Genomic DNA, 25,847 nt, shown 5'->3' with positions numbered 1-25,847 from the left:
AGCCCGTGGGGAAGACCATGGTGAGGCAGGCTGTCCCCCTGCAGCCCAGGGAGGTCCACGGTGGAGCAGATCTCCACCTGTAGCCCGTGGAGGACCCCACGCCAGAGCAGGTGGGTTCCCGAAGGAGACTGTGACCCCGTGGGAACCCCGCGCTGGAGCAGGCTCCTGGCAGGACCAGTGGATCTGTGGAGAGAGGAGCCCACGGAGCAGGTTTTCTGGCAGTACTTTTGACCCCGTGGGGGACCCATGCTGGAGCAGTTTGTGAAGAACTGCAGCCCGTGGGAAGGGCCCACGTTGGAGAAGTTCGTGGAGGACTGTCTCCTGTGGGTGGGACCCCACGCTGGAGCAGGGGAAGAGTGTGATGAGTCCTCCCCCTGAGGAGGATGAAGCAGCAGAAAATAACGTGTGATGAACTGACCGTAAACCCCATTCCCCGTCCCCCTGTGCCGCTGGGGGGGGTTGGTAGAGAATCCAGGAGTGAAGTTGTGCCCGGGAAGAAGGGAGGGCTGGAGGGAAGGTGTTCTGAGATTCGGTTTTATTTCTCATTACCCTGCTCTGGTTGATTTGTAATAAAGTGAGTTAATTTTCCCCAAGCTGAGTCTGTTTTGCCCGTGACGGTAATTGGTGAGTGATCTCTCCTGTCCTTATCTCGACCCACAAGCTCTTTGTTATATTTTCTGTCCCCTGTCCAGCTGAGGAGGGTGAGTGATAGAACGGCTTTGGTGGGCACCTGGCGTCCAGCCAGGGTCAACCCATCACACTGTGTTACATAGTCTTGACGTTTCTGGTCCAGCTCAGAGCCATAGTGCTGCGTTCGCTCTGTCATCAAAACACGGCCTAGCAGGCTGAAGTTAGATATTTGTATTCTCTGGGTAAAGAGTGGAGAGGAAGGGTTGCTTAATTAAGGTTGGCCCCTTAATTAGATGTACTTCAAAGAGGTGGTCTCAGTTCCCTTACGTTCCCAATACCACAGCGCGTGGGCTGCTGGGTTTGGCCATCCTTCGGACTTTCAGCTGCCGATATCTTCCTGCCCTTCTTTTATAGGGCTGATCTTTTAGCAGAGCGTTATCGTCAGATCTCTGTCTTCTCAACCTGGGCAGAGTTGCTGCAGGTGGGACTGAGGGATCCCTCTTCACACCTATAAATCTGGTTGCTGTCTGTTTGCGGGACCCCGCTTGGTTTTTTCCAGCCTAGCTCAAACACGAGGAACCCCGCACGATTGCCGTAGAAAATAATTTCCTGCGCTCACCAAAACACTTTGAAATTCTCATAAGAAAAGCATACAGAAGCATAAGATTATTTTTAAATTTAGTAGTAGCGTCTCCCCAATTAAAAGGGACTGCAAAAGGTTTACTGAACTATATGGCATAGAACTAACAGTGGCACGCTGCACTAAACACTGCTTGCTTCCTCTTCGCCACGCTGGTATTTTTGTTAATAGGACCTCTGGGCGAGAACCGGGCAGAGTGAGCTTTAGATGGAGAAATGAGACTGAAGCCGGCAGGTGCCATTAATCTGCACTTTCCCAAAGAAACCTGGGCCAGCTCGCAGGGCTCAGCCAGGTAACGTGCAGTACCCGTTTGGCATGCCTCTCACAACGTGCGGGATAATCACCGTATAGGCAGCTACGGCTTCATTCTCAAGATTAGAAAAGTCGAACCAACAGAAAAAAGATGTGGTTTTATTCCCTGCTCCAGCTGGTGTGGTGGTTTGCCTGTTCTCTGCGCTTAGCAGGGCTAGCGCTGCCCTGAAGCTTAAAACTAAGCAGACACCTCACTTGAAGCAAAAACTGGTCCAAAGCACCGAGTACCAACAACCTGCCTCCACGTGCATATGATAAACTTCTACATCACATAAACTAAATTACTCAACTTCATTATTAACCTGTTTACTGGGATTCGCCTCAGATGGTCTTGATCCAGTATACATTTATCCTGACGGATGGCAGGATGGATACCATCGTGATGGGTAGTAAGTACACAAGGGTCTCGATGGTTGGGACCGTGTAGTCTAAGGAAACAAGAACTTAAAACACAGTTTACAAATTAAATATGCAAAGCAGTGTCTATTGGTAGTTCCACAGCATCGTTATTCTCCATCTCTAAATTGTGAAGGCTATTCTGTTGCACAAGACTTGGCAATTACTGCTTATTAAGACTAATTATTTTAATCTATTTCCATTTTTTTTCTAATTAAGTATCATTAGAATAGAGAATAGCTTTCATATTCCTTTAATGTTTAATTTAGTAAACATTCCCTTTGGAAAGAGCATGGCTGCGGTTTGCATGCTAAACACTTGGAAATGGTGAATGGAAGTCACCTAGAATTCAAAGGCAGAAGCTAACCCTCGATAGCAGACAGGTCCTACGTATCCATTCTTTCCAGGAGGCGTTTCGTTTTCCACGTAAAACATTACTATTGGCACTGAACTTCGCTGAACCGTGTTATGTTAATTTTTTTTTAAAAAGAAGTGGAACTAAAACTTCCCTTGATCGCTGGCAAGGTCAGGCGCAGAGGCAGGCAGAGCAAAGGAGCCCGAGCCGGGCAGGGGAGCGCTGCCTGGGCTCTCACCGCCGCAGCAGCCGCGGGTGAACGCCTGCCCTCCGCCGAGGTGGACCGGGCACAGGGAATTAAAAGCTCTTTGCAGGGAGCGGGTTAGCTTGGTTGTCATACGCAGTTCACTTGGTGTCTGCAGACAGAGCCCGTGGACGGTAATACAGGGGAAAGAGCACGTCGGAGCAGTGAGAGAGGGTCTGGTGGAGTCAACGTCTGCAAAGGCGTGATCCACCATCAAGAACCGCTGTCCGAGGGTAATCGGGGTTTTACCAGCCAACCTCTCGTAGTACCTAAAGGGAAGTGTTCCGTTTGTACTTCGCTGTCTTGTTATGCCTCCTGATAAGACTCGCATTGTCGCACTTTCTCCGCTGCGACAATCTAGGGAAAACAACACATCGCCAGGGACTCGCCCTGGGGAGAAAACGGACTAACACAGATACTGTGGATCAAACGATTTCTCCATTTATTAACTGCGCAACACTCGGTTATATATGTTTCTAGTATCTACTCACATATAAGCCATTTGTTGATCGGTTAACATGTGCCGTTGACGCGCTTAAACAATAGTCTAATTGGATAAAGTCTTCTAATCACGCGAATAGTTTCCTCCACCTGCATGCTGTCTTGCACTCTGTCTTCAGTCACATCGCCCTCCTGTTATCAGTCACGTACGCCCGACCTTGTTCTACTTTTTGTGCATTCTTCAGCAAGCTCATAATAATTGTGCCTTTGTGCAGTTAGTAAACTTACAACAACAGTTGTGCCTTGTGCAGTTTCCTTCGTCCTCCCACAATTTCTCCCACAAATTCTCCCACACGCATGGCTTCATTAACTTGGATCTCTGCTTTTGGAGGAGTTTCACATTCGTGCTTTCCTCTTTCCCTTCTCCCCCACCCCTACCTTCAGTGCAAGCAGGCATCTTCTTCTTTGAGTTTTATCAAAATACATGCGCCAAACCACAAAGCACACCTTCCGTCTTGAAACGAGAGCAAGCTGCCTCATTCTTTGCAGGCACGCTACTCATTTGCTAATAATAATCATAATCATAATAATAAATATTTCTGTCATTCAGTGGAACTAATTTTGCTAAACCTCTAAGTCCCCAGCAAAGGAGCATCAGCTCTTTCTCTTACTTTATAGAAAATGAGATACTGGTGTTAAGGTCAACTCCTGAAGTTACTTGTCAAAAGAATGTCAAATCTGTAACTCCTCATCCAGACAAGGCAAGAATTTGGTCCAGAATAAAGCAAAAAAACCCCCACAAATTCAGTTGTAAAAACTTTCTTTAACAGCTTTCTGTGGAACTGTGCTATTTTTTTCAGTCAAGGCTCGGAGCAACAGATGACGATTCCCTCCTTAATTGAGGAAATAAGTCCTACATTATTTAGCTTTGAAATTTGAGGAAAGCTGTAAAGTAATTGTTTAATTAAAACCCGAAGGAATGTGAGAGGATGACTGACTGCATGACTTGGCTCCGATAGTATCACCAAATTACTCTTTAAAGAGAGCCTTTAGCGAGGCTGGCTCTCATGACGTAATGATGCCTGTATGTTTTATTTATGAGGTTATCAGGACTTTCCTGTAACAACATGTGAAAATGCGCTGTTGCCGCTAGGCGTACGGCCCATGTAAACTTGGTAGGATTTTGGCATAATACCAGTGAAAACAATCTCAGTGTATGAATTAATGCCAATGTGTGACATAAATACAGTAACAGGATTTTAGAAGCAACGGCTTTGAACCAGGCTTATCACCCAAGAGGCCACAGCAGATGAATTTGAGGAGGAAGGCAGAGGCGCAGAAAGGCTGCATTTCTTTCCCTGTGCAAGAGCCAGATCTTGGAAAGGTGACGGGAGGAGAAATTGCCGTGAAACAGCAGGATGCGAACTCCGAGGAGCGATCGGATTTCAAAATGTCCAGCTTGACAGGACGTTGTGGGCATAACTGACTCCGATTTGTCTTAGGAATTTTAATAGCGATTACGTGGCAGTAAATATGTGCAAAGTATCTTAGCTTTCTTCAGCAACTGCTGCCTTCACCCATCCTGCTTCCCCTCCCTCATCCCATCAACTCATTTACTTGCTAAATCCACCAGCACTTTCATCTACTATGGGATGCTTTCTGGCCTTAAAAACCGACACTAGCCCAAGAACATCAGCATAAATTAACCTTGTAAAAACATAGGTTAGAAATACAAATGTTTCTTGCCAAAAGGAAAGAAATTCTGACCCAGTCATCACCTGGGGAAGTTTTAGCCATTTCTGACCAGGATTATACTCGTTGCTGGTGCCAGCGATGCTTCGCTGCTGTCCCCATGTCGTGGTTTAACCCCAGCCAGCAACTAAGCACCACGCAGCTGCTCACTCACTTCCCCTACCCAGCGGGATGGGGGAGAAAATCGGGAAAAAGAAGCAAAACCCACGGGTTGAGATAAGAACAGTTTAATAGAACAGAAAAGAAGAAACTAATAATGATAATGATAACACTAATAAAATGACAACAGCAATAATGAAAGGATTGGAATGTACAAATGATGCGCAGTGCAATTGCTCACCACCCGCCGACCGGCACCCAGCTAGTCCCCGAGAGGCGATTCCCCGCCCCCACTTCCCAGTTCCTATACTGGATGGGACGTCCCATGGTATGGAATACCCTGTTGGCCAGTTTGGGTCAGCTGCCCTGGCTGTGTCCCATCCCAACTTCTTGTGCCCCTTCAGCTTTCTCGCTGGCTGGGCATGAGAAGCTGAAAAATCCTTGACATTAGTCTAAACACTACTAGCAACAACTGAAAACATCAGTGTGTTATCAACATTCTTCTCCTACTGAACTCAAAACATAGCACTGTACCAGCTACTAGGAAGACAGTTAACTCTATCCCAGCTGAAACTAGGACACCCCAACACACTACTGCAGGTGTTCAGCCTCCAGAAGACTCCTCGGACCGTTTGTTTCTCTGCCAGCCATGGTATGGACAGTCTTTGTCCAGGAACTGCAAGAACAAACTCATTGCAGCAAGCAACCACCAGAAATTGTATTCTCTTGGATTCGTGTATTTGAACTGATAAGAGGTTGAAGAAAAAGGAAGGAGTGAAAACTGTTCCTGACTGAGACTTCACAGCAGGGAGACTAGGAGTAACTCCATAGAATTTATTGGTATAAACCCCCATAGCTCTGCATATTTTAGGCCCTAATAATGGTATTTCAGACAATGTTGCATCTGTATTTTAAAAGAGAGAAGTTGCTCTGAAAAGGGATGTGTGAACATAATGTTAATATGGTGTTACAGATATTGTCCTAATCCTACTTACTGTGCTGCTCGTGTATTGAATTCGGTGAGAGTGGCTGTTATTTCTAGAAAAAATGAGGAAATACTGTCAGCATAATTTCCCTGATTGTGAACATCTCTCACGCCCATTAATTTTTTTCTCCAGCTATGTAATTTTATGTTCTTGGGTCCATTCCTGTATAACATCAGTCGCCTACAATTGCCACTGACTTCAACTTATTCCTTTTAGACACAGCAAGAAGACAGGAGTGATAACGCAAAGCTTCTGGTTTGAGCTATTTATGTAACTACTTTAAAAACTCGGAGCAAGGACTTCGCAGAGCACACAGCACATTGCTTACCATTTCCTTTTATTCACTGAATCTCTCCTGCAGCATAGTTGTTTTTTCTCTGGAAGTCATTAAGGCTTGATTTCAGCAGGGATACACATTATTTTTGGAGAGCTCCCAAGTGAACATCAGACACTAGCTTCCACAGCATTTATTTTGATCCCGAAAATTGCAGGCCTTAGGTAATCATCAAACCCACTAGTTTAAAAAAATTACTGCCTCAGTCTTGAATCATTAGAAATGCTATAAAACGTATACAAGCTAGAGAACAAACAAGGCAACTGAGAAGAAAACAAGTGTCAAAAATTATTCTGGTGGTCAAGAAACCATTTTCTTACACTTTACGTAATTATTTTAAAAGCATAAACATCCTTTCTCTCTTAGCGTTTCCACCTGCAATTTTAAGGGCTTTTACACTTAACGTGTTGCTTCAACAGACACGGAAAAATGGCCAGCTGAGTGAATAGCATCTCCTCCTCTTCAGCTGTAGGAGGTCATAAGGATAAGAGAAATGATGGGGTAAAAAAGCAGGGGAGAGACGAACATTGTGGCTTGCGGTGTTCTAGACTGGTATGATTGCCGCTAACAGCAGTAACAAAAATGCATCTGAACATCCTAAGTTTTCTATTATTTTTAAGTGTATGTATTCTGCAGAGACTGAATTAATTTAAAACCTGTTTTTCTTAAGATTAACAAGAAAATCCAGAGAAAATTGCATTCAGTCACCACATACATCATATTTTGCAGATCACGGCATAGTGGCCCAGCAATAATACATTTCTCAGAATTTAATATTGATATTGAAAACCAACATCCCCAAATGTCAGGTAACTGCCATTTACATGTATTTGTGCACGCGTAACACAGAGGCAGCACAGGTGAACAACCACCCTCCGTGTTGTTTTCGGAGGCAACCAACAGCTTGAACAGCGTTGTTCTGAAATGAAAGCCAACAAAGAGAGTTTTTCAGTCTCTGCCTCGTTCTTGTATAGGGAGGGAGAAGGGAGGAGTAAGGAAGAAGTCCCACCGGTCGCTAAAGCAGGAGAAGGAGCAGCGTATCCCCACCGATCCGTTTGTGCCGCTTACGGGACAGTCTCCCTCTTGCGTGGGATACGGGCCGTGGCTCACAGCAAACAAGAAACAGACCTCACGGGGTAAAGGGTCTTCAGCTCGTGAATGTTAAACGATTTACACTTTAATACGGGGAAGGGACCACAGCTGAAACCTTTATGGGACGGACATCTTCTGCTAGGCGTTCCCGGCTGCCTTGCAGCGCTGAAGCCCCGGAGGTGTCCTGGGACCCCGGGCTTCTCTGAGCAGCCGTGCCTGACGCAGAAGAGCCGCGGTGCCAGGCTGCCCACGCAGCCCGGGTGTCCGGATCCACCCCTCACCCGTGCCATTTTGTTTGGAACCGATCTGGCTGGGGAGCCAGGAGGTCTGCTCCGCGACTTTGCTGGGGCCCGGGACAAGCTCTGGCTGTCATTTCCCTGGGTAACGCCACGGGAAGCGCTGAACCTACTTGGAGAGATACCGTGATGCCCCGTTATGTCACAGGTATCATTTCTTTATGTATTAAAGTTACTAATAGTTACTGAAAATAAATCTAGGAAAGGACAGTAGCAGTGTCCAATTCTTCTTGGTGTGTACAATCCTGTGGTGCAGCTCACTTTCTAAAAGTAATCTGAAAAAAAAAAAAAATCCATTTCTAACTCCATTTATAAAAATCCATTCAAGGATCACTGCTCTACTCTTTTTTTCTTTCTTCTCACAGCTTGATTCTCAAGTGCTTTACAGCAGAGAAGCTCTACCAAGGACCTTGTGTCAATCACTAGTGATCCCTCACCACAGTTCCAAGACCGCTGACAAATTAACAGTAAAGCTCATTGCGCAGACCTCAATCACAGCACCAAACGCTGGTATGGTACTGGTATGAAGAAGTTACATCATCAAAAGCAAAAAGTAGAAGCAATTTAACCCCTCAGCTAACAGTACTTGCTCCAGATATTCAGCCAAATTTGTGAAGTTACATCTGAAAGCAAATAAAAAAGGAAAATGGGCGGTATCTTCCTTCATGAATGCTCAGTTACCATGCTTGCTTTCACCTTAGTAAATAATTGAGTGGACCAATAACATGAATGATTCAAGAGTTAATAAGAGTGAGATGAACTGTCACCATGGAAAGTATTAATATACTTCATAATAAAAGTAGATTCTCTCATTTTTAATTTTGACTGAAGTTACAATTTAAAAAAAAACCAAACGAACAAACTGTAGAATGTTTCCCCCCACCGTTTCACTAGAAAACTAACAGCAGCTCCAGGCTGGCCTCTTTCTAAGCAGCAGTACATGCAGGTAGCTTGAAGAGAAGTTCAGCGTCTATGTTACAGGTACCCTTACGGAACAGCTCCTGCACACTGAACAGAACAGTGCCACGGCTCCCAAGCTTTCTTTTCCTCATTTCCCTTGCCAGGTAATACCCCAGCGAGCTGCAGCTGGGGCTGCAAACGGGCCTGTATACTGTGACTAGCTCCCTGGCTGCCACAGCTCGGAAGCCCTCACCTTAAGGTTCTTCTGCATCTCCTCTGTGTATTGGCAAGACCTCAGAAAGCAAATCAGTATAGGGCAGAGGAAGCAACGGTGAAGTATTTTGAGGCTCTGACAACCACTCCTTCATTCAGTGTTATGCCCGCCTTCAGCAAACACCTCAGAACAAATTAGCATACCTGTATTTTTAAATCAGTCGTATTTTTGCTGGGAGTAAAAAAAAAAGCTAAGAAACAAGTTAGATTCATAAATGAAAATGTATTTCACCTTTATACATGCTATACAGGTCATGCAAATACAGAAATCTACAGGTTATACAATGACACCATAATAAAATATAATGTGACATTTGTCAAACACAATGTATCACAGCAAAACAAACTGGTTTTGTTTGTTTATTATTTAGGAAATAGATGAAGGACTAATTTGGAAGACACAGAACCATGCTACAGCTTACCGCACAGTCAAAAGAAAGTATTTCTCTGAAGTACACTAACATAAATAGAGCTGGATTGTTTGTAGGTATGATTCCTTTATACTTCGCACATAACGTCATTGGTTAGTTTCCCATTGCTGGCTTTAAAGAGCACAGGAATGGGGCTACAACTGAGCTCAAGCTATGCCGTGAACTCCCTTACACGTAGGAAAAAAAAACAACCAACAAAAAAGCAAAAAACCCACCCACCCCATTTCCACTTCTTTTGCATTTGTGTCCAAAGAGAGTTGTATTTGCAATTTATTCTTATAAGGAACTGGACAAAAGTGTCCTCAAAGCAGCATGTGATCTAGCATAAAGTTATCGTAGTTCACCAACAGAAATAAAGTTAACACTGTATGGCACGTAATGTCTAGACACCAGACATCTCGATGTGAATTTTTCCATACAGATGCTTACAGAACGTTCAGGGGGCGAGCAGTGTTCCCCGTGTGTGTCTCAGCCTTTGTTTTTCTGCTGCAACATTCGTATATTGTTTTGCTGCTAACTAAACCTTGCTTTGTTGAGCCTATAGGAAGACAAAATACTTCCCCACTGGATAGAAAGCCTGCTGGTATTAATCAAGTGTCTGCATCTTCAAAGACCAACGTGTTATCTCACCCCCCAACCACTCACTTGGATCTACTACAGCTATTCTATATATTTATATATATATATAAAGGGATTACACTAGGCATTTTGCCTACTTTTGTTTACAGGTGTTACACAAGTATGTTTTTAAACACATAGTTGATAGTCGCTCCCGGACTAATTAATATTAACCAGTAAGTGCCACTAGTGACTAAAAGTGTCAACACAACCATAACGGGATAGCTCCCACACTCCACAGTCAGTAAGAAGGCTCTTTTGATTCCAGCAGTTGTGTATTTTTCAAGCCTCTTCAGCTATAGTTTTGAATTATACACCTGCATAAAAGTTGCCAATAACTCCTTATTAAAGACAAAAAAGATAGGCACAAAACTAAAGTACAGTGTATTATTTCATTTCAATGCACTGTGGGCAAACCTCATCATTATTTACATGAAAAAGATGTCTAAATGGATGTATGATAAAACTTAAGGAAGAATTGTTTCAAAATAAAATGCAGGTAAAAATCACAGTGAAGTGTTGAGATGAATTTTAAATTAAAAGAAGAAATAAGTGCTTTATTAGCAGCTAAAGCTCAAATTCTAATGCACACTCAGTCTTCCCTGAAACCATCAAGGCTCTAGATCATTGGTTTCTACCAAAAGCAGCCAGTTAGTCAACATATTCCCTGGGAAGACAAAGTTATATTCAGCTCTGATTATTTGAAATCCAGTGTTCAAGGACTGCAGAAGCTTTTTCAAGTGACAAGCTCGTATTTTACTGCCAGTAGCATCACAGGGATATATATCCTCCAGAAATTGGTACTTCTGTCAATTAAAAAAGAGAGAGAAGAATATCAAAGTCAGCTGTGCAAGTTAGATGACCTCAGTTTTGTAATTTAGAATACACCCTCTCAAAAAAATTGACTGTGGCATTATACTTTGAAACTGTCACTGAAGCCTACTGTGCTTTTTTACTATGCAGGCTTTCCAGGATAAGTGATTCTACACTGTGCTGCAAGTATTCACAGCAGCAGGAAAGAGTAAGCAGCAACAAGAACTATCATTTTCTAGGCTGGCCCCACTTTTAACTGTTTTCTTCATGCAAATAGGCTCCAAAGACTTACAGGAAAGGTATTGTATTAATGAAGAAAGAAAACCCAACTCTTCTCACTATATTCTGAATGCATAAAGGAAATGTTTCCATTTACCAGATGCCTTCAGTTGCTATGATACGCTCAGTTTGCATATGATGCCAATTTACAAAGAGCTGCAAATATGAAAGATTATGCTGAATTTAAATATCTAGGAGACCAGCTTTCTTCCTCTGTCCACATACACTGTTTACAACCACTGTATTTTTCTGGGAAGCTCGTAAGTAATCACAGCAATTTATCATATCCAAGATGTTTATCACAATACTGTACCTTTATCTGTTCTGCTGAAAAGCGAGGTTGTCAACAGATAGAATTAAGTGTATTTTCCTGTCCTGGACTGTTAAATCCCTCAATCAAGTTTTTGTTACAGTCATCTAGGCTGATGGTATCACTGGACATCTTGGAGTATGTAGCTTGGCCTGTGAAATCCAAGAGATCTTCAAGGGCCTTGGCATTACTTGTCCCATTTTGGTCCAAAGAAACACCGGGCATGAGTTCATTCATGGGTGAATATTCAGGGATAGAGATAAGTTCTTCTTTTGAAACCGGGCTACACAAGAGATAAATGAAAGGAAGATGCAGCATAAGAGGTACGTAACTTTTCATTAAGCAACAACGAAATTAATCTTCTGACTGTACAAAAACTACTACTTATCTTAAGGCCAGCCGCAGCAAGCCTTTACCTAGAGTATGTACCAATCCAAAGAAGAGGTTACCCTGTCCAGGATGGAAGGTCATACCTAATTCATATTCCTTAAAGATTAAGATTTGTGGTAGCTGTGTGATGTGAACACTCATCTCCTAACAAGTTGGTAGTTTACTGCCAACTCATTCCTTCAGTCCCTGCACCACTCCCTTTCTTAAATGTTTATTGCATCTTGCAAATTATTGTCCTGACCCTGCAAACATTTACCTAAAGCACTCACACTTCACAACTTAAATAAAAAGTTATTTCTTGCAACCTTACGATATACTTCAGACGTTAAAAATCCTACAATTTAATTTAACAAGTGCTGCTACCAGCTGATGCTTTGCCAAGACTAGTAAGGCTAGTGCGTTTCACTCTGGAGAAGAGAAGGCAAAGGAGGGATTTCACAGAGATTTCTAAAACCATGAAGGAGTGGTGGATACATTGAGGGCAGAACTATCGTGCATCAAATCCTGCAACACAAAACCCAGGGGGTGCCCAATGACACTAGTAAGGGACTGGGTTTAATGGGTATCAAAGAACGCAATTTACCTAGTGAGACTGTACTGTGGAACTTGCTGCCAGGTGAGGTCCTGGATGCAAACTTTAACAGCAGTTGAAAAAGGAGTTGGATAAACTCATGGGCAACAGGTCCGTCAGTGGATATTTCAAAGGGCAAAGCAGAGTTGTGCCCTCTAACATCCCTAATGACCACTTCTGTGTCGTCTTGGATTGCAGAAAGCAGTGGGCTCAAGTGCTCTACCTAACCAGTTTTTCTTATTGATACTCTCGGAGACCAAATAACAGGCTAGATGGACTTCTGGTCTGTCTCACTATGGCATTTCTTAAGTATTTATGCAGATTTACCAGAAATACTGAAACAGTACGAGAGGTTAAGTTGGCTTACTGATTAAGGAAGCACCATATAAAAATTCCATGTTTAAAATTCAGAGCTAGCTTCCTCATAGCAGCCTTAAGTTATCAACTTCCTTCTTTCCTGCAAGTTCTTCCATCAAAATCCAACAGTATTTAATACAAACGAAGTTATTTACTGATTTCCATACATTTGTTCTGGTTAAGTACTTAAAATTCTAAATTAACTATTTTCTTTATTCTGTTTGTATGGAGGGAGAAAAGCTCATGCATCATAGCTATGCAGTCTTGACACAAATTAAAAAAAAAGGTGACATCTGACAATATCTACAGTAGCTACTTTAACAGAACAATCTGAAAGGTTTGGGCAAACTTGTATGGAATCCATAAGTAAGGACTGCAGAAGGATTTCAGAGCCCCACCCTGGCCAAATATGTGAGAGTGAGATGAGGTTCTCTTGACTGTTGTCTGAAACAACCAATTCACGTCTTGCCAGGAGCGGCATACACCACGGTAGACACCTGACTGCCCCATTGTGGGGTAGGTGAGAAGTAAAGCAGTAAAGGTATTAACAAACAGAACAGAAAACTCTGTGCATGTCTAATACGAATTCCACAATTTCTATTGGTAGATATGGTCTGTACCTCACATCCATGGACTGAACCTCATCTGTTGAATCTTCCATGCTGTTAGATTTCCCATCAACAGCTTCCAGCTGGATAAGTCCTGGAACTGACTTTAGTCCATTAGCAAGTACATCTTGGGAAGGGATTACAGAGACAGCACTTTCTAAGCTTTTATTTTTCAGGCAGGTTGCCAATCCATTGATCTCTATAAAAGAAGGTTAGAAATTATGACAGTAGCAACTTCTTTATTTACGTAGTTTAAAAAAAAAAAGATCACAAATGCTTTTAAGTTATAGATCGAGTAGAAAAGACGACTGACAATGCAGTAGGACTGTTTCATCTATGACTCATCATACTATACTGTCAATCCTCTTTTCCACTCTAAAATTGCTCTTTATGCTACATCTTTTAAATTTGAAGAAACAGGAGGAGAATGTTTTATCTTTTATGTCATGTACTAAAAGCCTTAGCCCGCGGAAGTAAACAAAATATAGATAAATGCCAGATATGTATATTTTCTTTAATAATTCTTTAAATACACATACTTTTTTGTAAAGTCAAATTAAATGTAAGATTCAGAGCAGTGCTATAAAAAGCTTGCAAGCTTAATTGTGTGCAAAAATTTTCTACCTACAAAACTCAGCGGTAGATTGCAGCAACCAAACCTATTGGCAGACTGGAACTTGTCACTCACAGAAATGCTATGTCAGGTACTAAAATGGAGGAGAAACTTTCTTCTGCTTCTGCATAAGTGGCAAAACAAAGCTAAGTCTCCAGTTTCTAACATTTGTCACTGACGCAAACATAGCTTTCTTTTTGAGAGGAAAGCAAAGAACCTGCGATAATACACAGTGCTCTGCCTGAGATTACAAAACTCTGAAGAGAACTAACTGTGAAAACAGGTCAGAAAAATATGGCAATTTTTACCTGGCTGGTTGAGAACAAGGGCCTTTGGTTGCTTTTCCACATTCAAAGTTGATGGTACCTCCAGTTTTGGCTCTTCCTTCTGTAATCAAGTAATGAGTCAACTGTATTAGACAAAGACTGTAACCTTCAGGGAACTGATTGGATTCGAAACTTGTGAGACTGCCCAGGGCCACAGGGTCAAGGTCATCGACAGCAAGAAAGGATTTTTTTTTTTTTTCCCTTTTTAATTAGGCATAGGATATTTTTTTTTTTTTTTTTACTCCAAAAAGAAAACATTCTCTGAAAGTAATTGAAGAAACAGCTTCCTTAGTAGAAAACTTAGAACAGAAGTGAAAACTTGACTCTCTGTCACTTCCTAGCTGGACACAATTGCCTTGTTCTCAATTCTACATTCCTGGCAGGCTTAACACAGAGAGCTCAATAACTCATTCACTGGCTGGTACAAAGCAGGAGAAGATACATTGCAGCAGCAAACATTACAGCTCCAGCATCCAGGAATGGGCTCTTGCCACCTTGCTAGATAGCAAGGGAGGTAAGTCTGCAACAGTTGTATAAAGCTGTGTCTCCATAGCAGTGGCACAACAATAACTGTGACACAGCAACAGTCATTCTCAGTTCGAAATGCAACTAAGATTTGGGTGTAGAGTGTACCTAAGTATACCCACTAACATGGAACTACTCTCATTTTCACATATGGGTAATAAAACAAAACAAAAAAACCCTGCAACCACACACTGTTTCATACCTTTATTTCTGGTGTTTCACTCCTCCTTGTTCTCTTCATTATTTCATCTATTCTCTAGAAATCAAAATAAATCAGAGGATGAGAAGGCAGACAGAATATTTAACACAAGAGACCGATAAAGGAGGAAAAAAAGACAAAAATAAAAACTTTTCTTTACTGTCATGACCTCATCCCTGCCTGCCTTGAAAAAGGAAGAATAAATAAGAAAAATAAAGAAAACAAAAGGTAGAAAACACCTGGGAGCTGGCTTTCACATATCAGATATCACAGAACATGACTTTCTCAGTAGATGCAATTTAGAGACAAACATTTTAATACCAGGTGTTTGCAGTTATGAGTTGTGCTCAGCTCTGGAACATTTATTTAAAATCAACAGCTATTATTTTCATCTAGTTGCTTTTCCCACTATTTCCAAATAGTTCCTTTAAAAATAGTCAGGCTTTTTGAAATGGAAGAGTAAAATAAAATATCTGAAGTTATTCTTGCTGGAAAAATGTAAGGCATTACCCTAAAATACTGGTTTTTTTTCTTCTTTCTTCATCAAAATAAAACCCTCCCAACAAACCTTCGTCTCTTTGAACTACTGTGAAAGGACACTATTTCAGATTTAAAGACACTTTGGTTTGGTATTCTAATCTGCAACCGCAACATGCCTCCAGCTCAGTGGTAAACAGTTAAAAATAACATATTGGAATAACATATATGGAAAGATGACCTTTTATAACCAGACAGAGGTTCTGCAGCTCTGCAGTTGTTCTCTTTTTCCTGCCACAGAGCTGTAGATAAAGCTAAGTTACGCAGCTCCAGCCATTTCCTTGTGCAGTTGTGGCCAGACAGCCCTGCTGCCTCTGCATAATGCAGCCAGAGACAAGCCAGGTGGGAGAAAACCTGTTTGTTAATGACATTAACTTTCTCAATTAATGACACAGAGCTTTTGTTGAGTAAGTTTTAAAACAAAGTCACTCATGTTCCTCAATAGTCTGTGATGTCCTGGGTTGGGCGGCAATCGAAGTTTGCCTTGGCATGCCATTCCCTGTTTGTCTCCGGCATTTAACTTTGTGAGTAGAGGCTAATTCTGTGTTTGTTCAGTGCCTAGGAGAAAGTCGTTTGCCTTAGGCGATTCCACTCTGTTACAGATTTTGATGTCCACGTTCCCCTAACATGCAAGTAACAAATACTAAGTTAGGCATAAATATCCATGTCACCCCTCCAGACTATTATTTCTAGATACTTTTGGGTACTTCCTGGGTTATGTATTTAAACAAGAGATGAAATCATTATCTTGAGACACAAATATCTACCTTCTTCCGCTCCAGTCTTTCTTGCTCAATTTGCTGCATGATTTGTTCCCTTTCAAGACGAAGTTGTTCAGCTGCCTCACGGGCTTTGATTTCTGCTTCTTCCCTCTAATCAAAATGTGTAAAACATGATAGGGTCATTATTTATTTCAGGCAGATTACCAGATACTATAAAGTATTTATTTGTATGTACATATAAATATGTGTATACATATATATGTACATAAAGTTTCACATTTGTGTTCAAGATGGTACCTGTCTCTCAAGTTTGGCCTGGAGCTCTTTTTCTTGTTTTTCCTTTAGCATTTGTTCTTCCTCAGCTCTTCTCCTAGCTTCCTCTTCTGCCTTTTTTCTAGCTGCTTCTTCTTCACGTTTTCTTTCCTCCTCCTTCTTACGAGCCTCTTCCTCTAGACGAAGTCTTTCTTCTTCTGCCTTTCTTTTCTGTTCTTCTCTTTCAAGCCTGCAAAAAAATATAACAGTATGTTTAAAAGGCTTCACCTTGTTTAGCATGAATCCTATTGTATGTATGGCATGCAATCAGCAGTAACTGATAATACATGCATCAGCACACATTTTCCTGAAAAATGCCATGATACAGCAAAGAGGTTGAGCACATGCTCAGAATTCAGGTTGCTATCACACTTTTATTCCAATCTTATTTTCACTGCCAAAAATATTTCACAGAAATTATAATTTCCCTTAAAAAAACCCAGGTGTGATCTAAGAAAAAGAAAGCATTTCCATTCTAATTTCAGTTAGAGTTTCAATAACAGAAGTTTCACTAATAAAAACATCCCACTTCCCCTGTACTTCACACACAGAATTCTGGTATCTATAAACAAGCAAGTACTTTTTTCCTTCGTTTCAGCTGAAGATACACAGTTTGGATGAGTAGCAGCAAACAAAGTCCACAAAACACAGTGGTACACTAGAAAGAGCGGGTCTGAATTCTACCTGTGTTGTTCCCTGCCCCACTCAGGGACATCATGCTCCTTTGTCACCACATGCAAGAGCTGCTTTGACAAGTGATCATTCTTATCCTTGCATATCAGGGACCCAGGAAATATTTCCATTGGGCCAAACTGGTAGGCACTAGTGATCCCCCCCCCCATGTTTTCAATGAGAACAAAGTTGAATTTAGACATGCAGAGTGATTTATGATTAGCGGCTTGAAGGAAGGGCATGATTTGTTGACACTTGCAACCAGCACCCCATGCAGAGGACAACCTAAAAGCTTGCTCCCAGAACAGAGCCAGAGTTTCACTGCTCAGGCACAGCAGCCTTCATTATGCCCACACTCCTAAAGCCCTCAGCTGCCTGCTACAGAGTTGGGTAGGAAGGTGAACTTCAGGTTAATTTCCTGAACAATACAAACCTTGCCGTTTAAGGCATATACTACTACTGCAAGACTGTTTCTTCTACATGAACTAGCTCATTTAAAACTGCCTCATATTTTTTTTATGTCGTCTTTTACTTCAGGTTGGTCCGTACTACAGTGTGCAGTACACTGCAGTGTGGACATACCTGAAGTATTTGGATGAGTAATAGTTTATTCAGGCTTCTTAAAGAGGCCAAATTATTATTTTCTAACTTCACTAGTCATAAAGACTGCAAAAGACACTAATGAATTATAAGTCCAAATTGAAAGAAATTAACACTTACATGTAAGCTCCCACCTTGATTCTAAAACTACCACAGTTTCAAGCCTCTCCAATGATAGAGGTTTAATTACTAGGTAATAACTTTCACAAATCAATAGAAATACCTCTCCCGTTCTTCTCTTTCCTGTCTCTCCCTTTCTTCTTGTTCTTTTTGCAGGCGGGCCTGTCGTCTTTTTTCAGCTAGAATTTTTGAAGCTTCTTCTGCATCAGTTGTTCCTGCTGTGATCTTCCCTAGGAGGAAACAACCGAGGGTGGAAAGTTAGGCAGGGAACAAAGAGAGTGCCCAGCACTGCCACACTTGCACAGAGGCTGAAATGGGCCTGGTTCACACTGGTAAGACACCTTTGCTTTTCAAAAGCAGACCAAAAGCATTTTCAGCAGATAGAATATGGGATAGGTAAGGGAATCCCTGGATTTCAGCATTTTAACATCCTCATTAACAAGCGCTTTTCATACATGGGTAACCCTGGTGAAAACTATACATTTACTGGTTCCAGTACGTACCTTTACACATTCTCATAAGCCTATGACTGAGCAGCTTCAGGAGAAGAACAGGTCATTACTGTCTAAAAGCCTCAGGGACCCATGATATCTTGCAATATATTCTTGCAGCAGGACTCACCTTCACTATTTTCAGTCTTTCCTGCAGAAGGCACGTGCTTCTCAGAAGCCACCTGGCCTGCCTCATCGGTGCGTGCTCCCGGGGATTTTTGATGACTGATGTTTTCTTTTTCCTTGTCTGCTTTCTTCTTAGGAGTCTCCTGGTTGAGATTAGAAGTGGCACGATGCTTCACAGGAGAAGCTGGGTATTGTTTGGCGTTTTTAGGAGACTGAGGATAAGTCTTTGCAACTGTCCTGATGAGGGAAAACAAAAATCAAAACAGGCCATATGTTACACAGCTTGGAATCAAACTCCATCTTCACATAGATCGTTCCTTTTTCTTGTCTCTGGCTACGTAGGAGTTTCAACTGTTTTGCACAATACTGCATAGGAACCACCTGGATGCAAGCAACCAGAACCTGAAATGCAGGGAACTGGCATGCAAGCACAAATGATTACAGAAAAACTTCATTTAAAAAGACCAATTAATACTGTCTGAGTTGTAGGCAAGAGATATGAAATCATGGATTACCTAAACCAATTACTTTAGTAACAATCATTTCATAACAATTTTGCCAACATTACTGTATTCAGTAGTCCTCCTCAACATTTAAAGCAAAGCTATGGCTGCTTTCTGTCTGCAGAAATTATAATGAGTTGCAGTGTGCTGCTTTCATCTGAATACCGCCTCGTCAAACATGGTCTTTTTCTAATAGTATCTGATGTTCCAAAATAGCACCCAATACTACTATATACGAAGGCAAAGCTGGGTACCACAAAAAGAGACACAACTGACCAAACCATTGTAGTCAGCTCCCCTGCTTCAGTGAGCACTTTAATCAGTGCCAGCACAACAGACTCAAAGCTCAGAACTCAGCCCCTGCAACCTCTTACCCAACTGCACTTGTGGTGACGGCAATGCGCAGCAGCAATGCAGCTGACTGCCCGTTCGGCTGTTGCATACTTTAGGTGAAATGATAACCTCGAAGTCAGTTCTGGGAAAGTGGAAGGGTAAGGATACTTGATATTCACTGAAAATAGGTGCACATTAAAGAGAAGAGATTACCAGGAAACATAAAACTACACACAAACACCATTCATTATTCATGTACCACCAGTAACTAGCACTAAATACTTGTAACATTAAGAAAGGCTGGGCTGTGTGACTAAAGTAGTATGGAAGTAAAGAGATTACGATCTTAAAATAATGATTTATGTGAGTCCCTTTAGAATAAATACTCCTACATTAAAGTGAAATTACACATGTAGTTTAACCTTCCTCATGGATATGCAATTATGATATAAATGTATTATCCCTTATCACTTTTTTCATCTACACGATACAGTGTTTCATATACTATAACATGTTTTCTGGACTATACACTCATTCTGGCAGACCACAAGCAGGAAAAACATGGACAATGGCTGAAAATTAACGGACTGGATTGGCAAGTTTTGTATAGATCTAACTATAGTATTGTGTGGCCAGAGGCTATTATAACCGGAACAACACTCGCATTACAGAGCAGACAATAAAAACTAAACGTCTTTCAACTCCCCCCCAATTCACAAATCCAGGAGCAGAAAGGGATCTTTTCCACCGTATTATGCTTCATTTGAAAGAAGTGGAGACACCAGAATACAGGGAGCTGCCCAGTTTGCAGGGAGGAAAGGACTGCAGAGTACTGCACCACCCGTACTTTCTTACTCCCACTGAAGAGCCGTCGCAGACTCCAAAAGCCCTTGGGCTAGCGGAACAGTAGCACCCAACTAAATGTGAAGTTCAGCTCAGGTACCCTCTGCCTGCAGGACCAGGAGCTCCCTGTCAGTCCTTGCCCAAGCCAAGCTGTAGCTAAGCCTGCTTCTGGCCTCCTAACCGGCTGGTCCTGACCTCGTGTCCTGGCTTGTCCTTGGACCTGCCTCAATAAGGCCTTTGCTGGCCATCACTGGGCTCTGGGCTGACCCCGGTCACCGCCACCAGACCTGCCCCGGTCACTTCTTTTGTCCGCTATGGGACGGGGTGCTGTGGAGGAGGTCCCTGTCCTTGTCTGTCCTGCTGCCACCCACGGCTCCCGGCTCGCCCTGCCTTGCAGGGCAGCCTGCCCCTGCTGCTCCCTGGCAGAAAGAGGCATTGGAAGATGTGGACAGGCACGTCTGTTTCCAGCTCTCGTAAAAAACAGCGAAGGGAGAAGCCAATGAGATTGGCTGGTGTTGACCAAATCTGGTTTTAGCATTGTCTTTAGTTTGATACAGATGGATTCCCAGGCTCTCCTGAAGAGAAAGGTGGATTTCGAGGCCCCACCTACATACGTACGTCTTATACGTGCCTCACCATCACAGTCATTTCCAACTGCACTTCATAAAAATATAACATGTAAATAAAAAGAAAACAACCTTTTTCTTAGGCTTCTCTGCAGCACAGAGGATGCTTCTTGCTCATCAGACACTTCTTCAAAGCATAGTCCCTTCTTGCTGTCTTTGGTTTACATTTCCGACTTTACCACGCACTCCTTGCAATGCTTTTTATTTAACTTGTTGTGACAGGAGGAGCAAAAGAGTCATATAACTAAGGCTGAGTCATTTTCAATATTAGCACAGAGGTAATTGTTCTCTAATAAAGACATGACAATCAAATTAAAGAGGTTGGTAGGAAGGAGTCTAGTCATGAGAGCTATGCATCTTGCACTGCATAGGAATCAGAGCAGACTGGCTGTACAACTTACCTGTTGGACTAGAAACATGTGATGAATGCATTATTTAAGTAATGCGTCTTTGAACTTTTAGACCTACAGAAATGTTTCCTTACAGCTCTTTGGCCAGAAGACCAAGAAAGAAGCATGGCTTTGCTTCTTTTAAAGCAACTAAAAGGGAGAGGCATATAAAAGACTGATTACTGCAAGGATGACAACAGTGCAGTGCGAGGAGTGAAAAGCTGAGACAGCCCATCAGGAATAAGAATCTTTTCTCAGAAATTTTAAATCATATTGGATGCCAGTAGAAAGTATTAAATGAACACTGTCATCCCCCTTGTATTTAGAACATATTGTCAACTTAGCATCTTTAACATTCCTAGACACAGGCAGAATTGTTACTGGAAAAAACACTCCTCCTAATAGTATTTAAATGATCCTACTTTTCACCAGAAAGGACCAAACTTGATTGTGAGGACAGAAAAACGGGAATATTAAGGGGAAAACGTATAAACACTTGCATAGGGGTCTGCTTAGGTTTAAAAAAATGTTTTATTTTTGCCTTGGGAGAAAAAAAAAAACAAGGGGTGTAATGAAACCCTGGTAAGAATGTGGGAACACAGAAGTGTGCCTGATGACGATCAGAGAATTAAGATGACAAATCGCCAAAATCCAAGAAATGGTAGCATGTTAGTTGTTTGGAAGTTTGCTCATCTCAGTCACTAGATTTTACAGGGGAATACAGAAGTACAGGAAGCATCCTCCTCCCTCCAGGAGGTCTTAGTGTTCTCACCTAACCACCCTGTGTTGACACAGGGGCAGCAGCTTATAAGAAGCCATTCACATCATGACCCCTACATGCACTGCAAGAACCTCTATCAGGTCTGAGGATCCACTGGTCCTTAAGTTACAGTGGTTCTTATTTAATTAAAAGAGGGATAGCCCATACTGTAGAAGAATGTGTCAAGAAGAGCACAAGAGGGGTTCTGAGCTTTTACTTTTGCTAAGCAGAGGAAATAAAGTACATGTAGTACACAAACCAGAGGTCACATCCAATTTTGTCCATAAACAGCAAGGGAGAGAACAGCATGCTTTCTTGAAAAGCCAGGTACATGACAGGTCATTGGTGACAGCAGTTCAGAAGGCTGACTGTAAATCAGAAATCTACAGCAATGCCAGAGCTGCATTATTTTTTTCCCTATCTCCCTATTAATTCAACAAAAGCTCTGCTGAAACTACACCAAGGACTTGCATGTTCTCAAGCCTGCTTTCTGAGATTGCTCTGATCACAAGCTGTTCCTGGGTTCTGACATTTTTGCTCTGCTATCTGTGATATTTTCTCAAAAGCAGTTGTCTTTCACTCTTAGTTTTGATCTTTTCTAGCCAGAGACAGATTCATTTCTCTTTTACATTTCCTAAAAGAGTATAAACTCAGCATAGGTCTATAGAATAGTTATTTTGCTAGCTGCATTATTATAGATGTTCTCAAAATCTTGAATTGGCCCATTCTCTAGCTAGCTGCTGAAAAAAACCTCAAAATAGTCTTGATCCAAAATTCTACCCATTGTTTTTAAATTTCCAAGGCAAAATAAAGATCAAGAGTAGTAAATGTAGCACATTATCAAATAAAATCTAACACTAGGTCACAGCAAGACACAGAAGCTACTTCTGTGAGAAATTCACCACATGCAGACGCCTTTCTGATATGTAATTTTTAAAACTTTTAAAAGTTTGGGCTTTTTTTGTACTACTCTAGGTTCATATTTCATCAGTGTTCTGTAATTTGATTGAGCATGTGCATTTCTGACATCAAAGTGTGTCCCAACGGCTGCAGCGGGATGTCACCGAAAAGAACCACCAAGTTATGGGTTCAGTTAGTGAAACTGTGAGCAAAGGACAGTGACACAGACTGGGAACTGGAAATGAACCAAGAACCACCACCACCAGCAGCGCTGCAGTCCCTTTTCCCTTCCCCCTTGCCCCTTTCTCCTTCTCGTATGAGGTAATGCTTTGGCAAAATAACGTAACACAGAGCCTTGTCAGAGCTTTCTATTTTTATTCACTGGCTTATCCTATGGCTTATCTGAAGATACTTAAAACTAAATTTTACTTCCTTGATTCAGTCAGGTCCCATTGATTTCAAAGGGACTATTTACCCAAAGACACGTGAAGGACACAGCCTTTATTGCTTTGCCATCTATAAGATAGGACACGTACCTATTCTCTGAGGGATACTGCAAGAAAAAACCGATTAATGTACAGATCTTTGAAGACAAAGCATCAAAAAAAAAAAAAAAAAAAAAAAAAAAAAACCCACCCTACCAAAAAACCTGGTATTATTGATCTTGTGAAAGATCTGAAGAACAGGAGCACTTTACACAATTAGTATCCAATAGCAATTGGAAAAATAAAAGATAATTTCTCAATTATCACAGCTCTCTAATCCATTTATTTTCATCTTTGTCAACTGATCCACATTGGAGTCAAAGCAATCCACACTGGACTCAAAGCAATAGTTTGGGGTTTCTTTCTTGTGTGATGTTTCTTGTGATATTTACTTTTTCAAGTATCTTCAAGCTTTGAATTCCTTCCTTGCTTTTAATTATTGCTCAACATTTTTTTTTTTCCCCCTTTTCTCCTTTTTAGGTCCATATTTGTTCACTCGTTTTGTCTTGGATGTTACATTTTTTGGGCTGATCTTGTTTGCTTTCTCAGTAAAACTTGCACCTTCAAACATCTGTATTTTATTTATGTAATTACTGTGACTGTTCTGCCATCACTGTCTCTCTTTAGGCTGAAGTTTTATTGTCTTGTTTGAGCCTGTTTCAGTTACTTTACCATGATTAAAAAGAGCTTTTTAATTAATAAATAATGAAATAACATATAAAGACGACAAGCAACTACTACTCATAAACCAAGATGACGGTGAAGAACTAGTAACTAGAACAATACTAAGAAAACTTGAATGTCAAGTCACATACTTTTAAGAAGAAAATGCATACAGCTAATTATCTAAATCACTAACCATACTTGATTCTTTCCTCAACAGCTCAAGTTAAGGTGCTATGCAGGATCAGTAACTACTAATGCTGTACAATACGTATTCTTATTTCTTCCAGGGTATTTTTTGGGGCCATATGGTGTGCTAGAAGGAGAAAGATTAAACTTGTAAAAGATCGTCAGGTTTGCAAGGAGAATGAATATTTGCCTACATATTTATCCACATTAAAATTATACTTCAGTTCCACACTTAATTTTAAATGAAAAGGTAAGATTATACAATCTAAAGGAAGGTTCCAAAAGCCTGATTGCCTGTATTTAAATCCACTGACCAGCCAGATCGTTATCTGGCATTTGAATTGTCTGAAGAAATATTTATCTTTATGTAATAATATAATATGGTGACCAGGATGCCTTTTTTATTTTATTTTAAATTTCTGAGGGGAAGTTTCTAGAGTGCTGAAGCTGAACTGTCTTTCTGTAATCAGTAATAAACATGGATTTAAACTCTATTTACTGTATCTCTCATAAGGTCAAGGAGGGTGTTCTAATTGGGCCATGTTAAGATTAAATGCTCAGTAATACATTTCTAGCAGTGGTCAGAATGAGATTCTCTTGATGAAGAGAGGGAGGAAAAAAGAAAAAAAAAAGGGAGGGGGGGTAACTACTGTGGCTCACAATCACAGAGAAACCCACCAGCAGGTTTCTTAATTCCTCCATACAGCATCTGCTTACTCCTCTAAAAACAGCAGCTTATACTCCTTATAGGCATGAAAACCTTTTACTATAAAAAGGTTCTCATTATTTGCACCTCTGGGGAAAAAAAGTCTCAGTCTTTGCCTAACCTTTTACGGAAATTAGCACTACAAATTAAGACTAGGCATACTTTTTTCATGAAGCACTAAACATCTGTTTGTTTCCCAAAAGCTTTTTCTTTTTTTCCCCAGACATCTGTGATGAGCTATACCAACCTTTTCAATGTCTGCCCATCAAGAAGCACTTCACTCTCAGCAATCCACTTCCCACCAATCATTTTGCTTAACTAAATATGTCTCCTGGTATGTCTTTTGTACTGGGTGAGTGAACTGAAAGATGCATTCTGAACAGGGAATATCAGTACCTACAGAATAATATATATTTTTATAGCTCAAACTTTTCTCTGTACATTTTGGAGTGCCACTAGACAATGATCTGCTCAAAACTGTAATGAAAAAAAGCTGATTGTGATTATATATCATATCATTCCATTCTTCACAAAATTTACATAGTTCAGACTCTGATGACATAATATATATAATATTGAAAGTTTGAGAATTTGTAGCCCTCTAATATGAACCAAGAATTGCAATTTCCCAGCTGCATGCAAGGGAATGTCTAAAACAGAAAGAATGCCCAGTGGGACGGTTTCCTGTATTTTGTCTAACACCAGATTCACACACAAAATCATCCTCTGTTACAGGGCTATGCACTCAGAGCTGAAACAGAAAAGGAACACCAGCTAGTTTTTGAAGTGGAAGAAATTTGTCAGAAAGGGGATCATCAAGACTGGTTCAGAATATGGCCAGGTTCTGATTAATATAAATAAATAAATAAAATCAGACAAAAGGAAGTAATTCTCAAGACAGAAGTGGGACCCATGAACAGGGTCTAGTGGAAAAAAAAACCCAAACCAAAACAAAAAAAAAAAATCAGACAACTGCTGTGGACCATGACTACTTTATCATACTTCTGCATTTGAGCCAGACTTAATATCCTGTTCTAAGCAAGCTGAAGACACATTTGCTTAGACTTCTGAGTTGCAAGC

The 25,847-nt window shown here is 41.2% G+C and overlaps 1 protein-coding gene across 17 annotated transcripts in view; it reads right to left on the bottom strand.

Moving 5' to 3' along the window:
• Window positions 1-8,953: 8,953 nt before the first annotated feature.
• The window catches only part of MAP7D2 (MAP7 domain containing 2), an 85,887-nt gene continuing 68,993 nt past the window's right edge, over window positions 8,954-25,847 (bottom strand). For all 17 annotated transcript variants that reach the window (XM_030020757.1, XM_030020758.1, XM_041124682.1 and 14 more), the window contains 9 exons: window positions 18,375-18,607; window positions 17,857-17,983; window positions 16,347-16,551; window positions 16,095-16,199; window positions 14,794-14,847; window positions 14,049-14,127; window positions 13,140-13,326; window positions 11,205-11,484; window positions 8,954-10,605 (listed from right to left, as the gene is read on the bottom strand). In XM_030020757.1, coding sequence (XP_029876617.1) covers window positions 11,235-11,484; window positions 13,140-13,326; window positions 14,049-14,127; window positions 14,794-14,847; window positions 16,095-16,199; window positions 16,347-16,551; window positions 17,857-17,983; window positions 18,375-18,607 — 1,240 coding nt within the window. In that variant the 3' untranslated portion in view covers window positions 8,954-10,605; window positions 11,205-11,234. The remainder of the gene's footprint in view (window positions 10,606-11,204; window positions 11,485-13,139; window positions 13,327-14,048; window positions 14,128-14,793; window positions 14,848-16,094; window positions 16,200-16,346; window positions 16,552-17,856; window positions 17,984-18,374; window positions 18,608-25,847) is intronic.

The sequence above is a fragment of the Aquila chrysaetos genome, chromosome 7 (assembly GCF_900496995.4).
Source record: "Aquila chrysaetos chrysaetos chromosome 7, bAquChr1.4, whole genome shotgun sequence".
Classification (NCBI taxonomy): Eukaryota; Metazoa; Chordata; class Aves; order Accipitriformes; family Accipitridae; genus Aquila; species Aquila chrysaetos.
Note: the sequence above shows the minus strand (reverse complement) of the source record. Positions and strands in the feature narration are given on the sequence as shown.